At 33.4% G+C, this 4,733-nt stretch overlaps 2 protein-coding genes across 2 annotated transcripts in view; both read left to right on the top strand.

Moving 5' to 3' along the window:
• Window positions 1–4,733, top strand: part of LOC106878823 (uncharacterized) — a 137,118-nt gene that overhangs the window by 92,466 nt on the left and 39,919 nt on the right. The window lies entirely within an intron of this gene.
• Window positions 1–4,733, top strand: part of LOC106872857 (uncharacterized) — a 158,253-nt gene that overhangs the window by 144,330 nt on the left and 9,190 nt on the right. The window contains exons 21-22 of the mRNA XM_052967148.1: window positions 727–960; window positions 2,202–2,300. Coding sequence (XP_052823108.1) covers window positions 727–960; window positions 2,202–2,300 — 333 coding nt within the window. The remainder of the gene's footprint in view (window positions 1–726; window positions 961–2,201; window positions 2,301–4,733) is intronic.

Raw genomic sequence — 4,733 nt, 5'->3', positions numbered from 1 at the left:
ATATATATATATATATATATATATATATATATACACGATAATTGAGATTTTCTGGATCGTGGTTATTACCTCCGAAGCCCCGGCATGTAATTTCCTTGCAGTGTACACTGTAGAAACACTACTAAGTTAATATCCTCGTTTTATCATCCAATCACCAGATTAAACAACATAACCTCAGGGTTTGATTATATCTGAGATTTTGTTACCCAATCTCTATAACAATATCAGTTACATATGTTACGTTGTGCAAATATGTGATTAATGAAAGTGAATGACCAATAACAGTACAATACATGCTACAAATATTCACCAGCATTCTAACTCATATGCAACTGGTATTATTCAAAATCACAAGACATCTCATCAACCATTCTAAACCATTCCAGTAAAATAGTTGACTGCCGATATTTTGCTATCGATCGTTCAAAATACATGTTGAAATGGCTGATGGGTTTAGATTGCGTAATACACGAATTGCGAATAAATTATTATGCCATAGAAACATTTGTAGTACGTGTTGAAATATCAGTATCCATTTATCTTCAATTATCAGTGTTTTAAACCAAAATTTATAGGCTATTATTTATAGTTTTCTTTGCTTCGGGAATCACCGTTCCAAAACAAATTATTTGAGAATACAATCCTTTAATTGTATAGCCATACTATCTATGCCTCAGACAAAGCTTATGTTCATAACCCTCTATTTTCTACGTTTCTATTCTACAGTCAAGATAACGTGCAGATTGTTCTATAGCAACATCTTTGTTGAAGAAAGGATCATAAACATATCTATTGATTCCGTTCCACAAGTCAGTCTTAATTCTCCGAACGTATCATCATTACATTCTGAGGTGAATTATAGCTGTGTTTCTAACCTGCCAAAAGCTGATGTTTACGTAGCCGTGGTACCCTTCCATTATAAAAATATATCATACAGTGTTCAAAAGGCAAAATATTCAGGTAAGTCAATCTGTTTGAAATGTATTTCACTTCCTATCATTCCTTCAAACTCTGCGTGATTCAAAATTTTGATCGCAAATATTAGCAGCCGAATCTCTGACTCGTCATCAAATAACGATATATTTAATACAGCCTTTCTTCACTATAATAGCATACTAATTTCAAGTGATCATAAAGTTCTGTTACCCACTAACTCCCTGACACAGCAGAAAATACATCAGAACAAGTTATTCTTAGGTTTCCACGTTCCCAATGCACAGCTTAACTAATATGGAAATATAAATGAACAGAAACAAATCCTTCCATTTTACTACCACTGTAATGTAAGGGACAATGACTTTACGGTTAAAATTATTTGATATTATTCCATCTTATTTGCAAGCTCAGGCAAAGTAGTCACATTAGCATAGCACTTCTCGAAAGTTTTTAAGCAGTCAACGAAGAAGGAATATAAAAATAAATCCCAGTTAGCAAAATATATTTCTACACGCATCAGTAAAGATTTTCGTGTAATATCTTTATTGAATGCATTAATGAGCAGAAGTTTCTCTACTTTAAACCAACAATATAGTTTCTACCCGTCACTTAATGGCATCTCGTAAGTAGTAGATATCAGAATCCAACGTTGACCTTAATCATGCCTTGCAAATTTTAAGCTGATATCGTTATATTAAAACACTATCCACTACTGAATATTGTGAAGAAGACATACAAGGTAAGTTTATTGCAAGTTTACAACAGAACACTATGCATCCAAGTTCACTTAAAAATAGTGAGCCCAAATTAGATGTAACACAAGCGTTAGAAGGCAATGCAAATCGTTATAATTCACAGTCAGTAATATATTCCTCAAAACGATATCAGAACATCTATATTGTAATTCTGAATATTTTTCTTTGCCTAGTTCCTATTACAAAGGAATATATGTATTTTAAAAATATGATCTCCTTTGATCTATGATATATGATCTCCTTTGAAATAATCACATTGCACAGCAATACACCGGCCCCAGCGTTCCTGCCACTTTTGAAATCCGGCCTGGAAGTCGTTTTCCGCAAACGAGTCGCGGACCCTCTTCGATTTGCTCTGGACCTCGACAACGGTGTTAACACGGCGACCTTTGAGCTGCATTTTCATCTTGGAGAAGAGATGGAAGCTTGCAGATGCATATATTCAACTGAAATCAATAATTATACGATACCTTATATAATACATGCTTAATTTACACTTATATTCCATAGGAAATTTCACAATTCAACAAGACATGAAGATTTTCTGTTATGCCAATCATAACGGCCAACGTGGAATCATAAAGCAAAATGTGGTCCTCTTAAAAGAAGGTTCGTATATTTAACAAAATTTTGCTCTCTAAACTATAAAGAAAATAACAATGCAAGTTAACAATAATAATGATTAATTATGATAATGGCGAAATTGAGAGATGTGATAATGACGACGATAATTTTATGAGCAATTTGTTACAAAGTTGCATAACTTACAAAGAGCGTTACAAAAAAGTTTCAGAATATGTGGGAATGTATACAGAACGCCCATATATATATCTGCATAATAATATTTTACTCTCTGACTTGAAGCGATAATTTTCAAATACAAACAAATGACTGAAGAATGATGACCTAACTCCAGCTAAAATCGAACCCATAAATCAACGCTAGCATGCTCCTTGCACATTCGACTGGGCCAAACGCTCAATCATCAATTTCGGACAAATTTAGTTAACATATACTTAAAAGTATCTGATAGTACGTATAATATTTGTAAACAAACCTGAAAGGCTTTGTAAGTTACCGAGCGAAAGCTACTATGGAAGACTCGTAGTATAATAATAACTGTATGACAATATATCATAATATATATATTCTCCGATTTCAAGTGACAAATTTTAAACACAAACAAAAGACTGAAAAATGGTGAGCTAATCCCAACCAGAATCGAACCCACAAATTAACGCATCCGTTTGGGCCAAACGCTCATCCATCAATTTCTATAGTAGCTTTCTCTCTGAAACTTACAAAGCGTTTTAGGTTTGTTTACAAATATATATACATACACGTTTTTATATAATTATATATATAGGTAGGTCATATTTTCCGGTTGTTGTATTTATATTTAATCCTGAAAATATATATATACAGGGTGCATAAGGTATTTGAGAACATACCTTTTTGGGGGTTATTGCTGCGTTTTTCGCAAACACTGTATAATCTTTATTTCAGAAAACAATAATGGCACACCCTCAGCTTACTCAAGAAATGAAGAGGCATGCTGCTATTGTGGTTGTAAAGGTTGGGCATAGCGATTTAGAAATATCACGATTTTTAAAAGTTTCCAGATCTTTCGTTTACAAAGTTTGAAAGGAATTAGAGACGGAAGATGGAAACGTATCACCAGTATCAAAGCATAAAAAGCATTCTAAACGTTCTGAAATCATCAGAACACCTGAATTTATCTGACAAGTTCAACAGACCATTGATTACATTTCCAGAAAGTCCATGAGGCCAATTGCAAAAGATCTCTATGTATCAGCAGGAACGGTCAAAAATGTTGTCCACGAAGACATCAGATATAAGTCTTATATAATGAGGAAAGGTCAGTTTGTCAGAAAAAGCGAAGGAAAATCACTACATCAGATCTAAAAGGCTCTTAAACAAACTGAAAAATCCAGCAGAAGATGATTTGATTTGTTTTTTCTCAAACGAGGAAAACTTCAACCAACACCAAAAAGTTAACAGAATAAATGACAGATGGTTATGTGAAGACTCTTCTGTAGTTCCAGGTGTTATGCAAGCAAAATTTCCTGCAACTGTCATGGTTTTAGGGATTCTCAGCAATGAAGGGCATGTGATGCCTCCTTACCTCTTTCCACAAGGCCTTAGAGTTAACTTTGCCGCCTACATTGAGGTCCTGGATAGACAGTTTATGCAATGGAAGGCCATACATATGTGCTTCAGTAAGACTCTGCACTATCACACATGGCTCTAGTAACACCGGAATAGATGGCTGAAAATTTTCATCATCACATAACCTCTAACATTTAACCTCTTAATTCCCTACATCTTAATCCATTGAACTACTACATGTTGAGCGTTGTTGAGCGAGAGGTCAATGAACACGCCCATAACACCAAAGATTCTTTGGTCAGAGTAATGTCCAAAATGAACCAGGACCGCTTGATTCGAGCATGTTAATGATTTAGATCTCATATAGAAGCAATTGATGAAACTGAAGGTGGTTTTATTGAATAACATTATAGAAAATATATATGTGTATATATATATATATATATATACATATATATATATTATTTATTTATAAAAAAGAAGTTTGAAAACGCCAATATATAAAAAATGAATTTTAATTAAAAATTTTGTCAGAGATATTTTTAACATGTTTCGGTTCTTGTAAAAACGAACCTAATCAAAAATACATATTTAAAAAAATGAAATTAAATGAAGAGTTCATAATTGTTCCTTACTGGTGTCAATATATATATATATATATATATAAATTGCTTGTTTCAGTCATTAGACTGCAGCCATGCTGGGGTACCACCTTGAAGAACTTTTAGTCGAATGTATCGACCCCAGTACTTATTTTTTTAAAACCTGGTACTTATTTTATCAGTACTTTGGCTGAACCGCCAAGTTACGGGGCCGTAAACACACCGCCAGCAGTTGTCATGTGGTGGTGAGGGAACAAACACAAAGACACTCATACATACATATATATATATATATATATATATATATATA

The sequence above is a fragment of the Octopus bimaculoides genome, chromosome 4 (assembly GCF_001194135.2).
Source record: "Octopus bimaculoides isolate UCB-OBI-ISO-001 chromosome 4, ASM119413v2, whole genome shotgun sequence".
In the NCBI taxonomy this organism is placed as follows: Eukaryota; Metazoa; Mollusca; class Cephalopoda; order Octopoda; family Octopodidae; genus Octopus; species Octopus bimaculoides.
The sequence above is the reverse complement of the archived record's forward strand: the minus strand, read 5'-3'. Positions and strand labels throughout refer to the sequence as shown.